The 795-nt window shown below is 36.1% G+C and overlaps 1 protein-coding gene across 1 annotated transcript in view; it reads right to left on the bottom strand.

Annotated features, from left to right (window-relative positions):
* Positions 1–421: 421 nt before the first annotated feature.
* Positions 422–795, bottom strand: part of LOC122569120 — a 3,066-nt gene continuing 2,692 nt past the window's right edge. The window contains exon 3 of the mRNA XM_043729661.1: positions 422–781. Within this exon, the coding sequence (XP_043585596.1) occupies positions 524–781 (258 nt within the window). The 3' untranslated portion in view covers positions 422–523. The remainder of the gene's footprint in view (positions 782–795) is intronic.

The raw sequence follows: 795 nt of genomic DNA, 5'->3' as shown, positions 1-795 counted from the left end.
TCGAATGCACGAAGCTCAATGAATGGAATGTAAAGAACAATTAGGAGAAAAGAAGATCCCAATAAGAAATGATTCGAACAAGGCGAAGAACGACAAAAAGAGAAGATGACAGATGGCTGGACGCGATAGAAAAGATTTCAAAAAAGGTAAACGAAAACTATTTGGTAAAATTGAGATGAGATAAAGATGAGGAGAGAAAAATAATATATGAACGAGGAGAGAAAATAAAATAATGCAACTCAGTATACTCTACCAGATATAAAGTATAAACTACCACCGCTTTTGCAAAGATTAAGGGAATTCTTTGAAATATATTCAAACTAAATACATGCACAATGTATGCACTACGTACAACATGCGCAGTATAAATAAGTTGATGAATTTTTACCTTTTTAAAGGGAAATCAATATATCAGATAAAGTAAGCTTGCGAAATTTAATACAAATTAAATTACTACAATTTTTTTACAATTTTAAATTAGCCACAACATCGAATTTCAAATGCAAATGTAAAAGAACTTTGCTCAGAACATGGCACGGGAGTTGACTCTGGGAAGATGAATGCCAAGCACCTTTTCGATGAAATCCCTGATAGGAACAAGGTCCACTCCGTCGTTGATGACCTTCTGTCTCATTTCCAGGAAGATTGGTGATTGGTAAACTGTGTTGACGATTCTCTGGAATTCGTCGGAGTGCAGTCTTTGCATGAAGTTCTGGAAAGCAGGGGAGGTGTGCATCTTTTCATTGTACATGGCCGTAAATTTGTCCAAAGGGAGGGCATTCTCTACAGCGTTGA

The sequence above is a fragment of the Bombus pyrosoma genome, linkage group LG7, assembly GCF_014825855.1.
Source record: "Bombus pyrosoma isolate SC7728 linkage group LG7, ASM1482585v1, whole genome shotgun sequence".
Classification (NCBI taxonomy): domain Eukaryota; kingdom Metazoa; phylum Arthropoda; class Insecta; order Hymenoptera; family Apidae; genus Bombus; species Bombus pyrosoma.
Note: the sequence above shows the minus strand (reverse complement) of the source record. Positions and strands in the feature narration are given on the sequence as shown.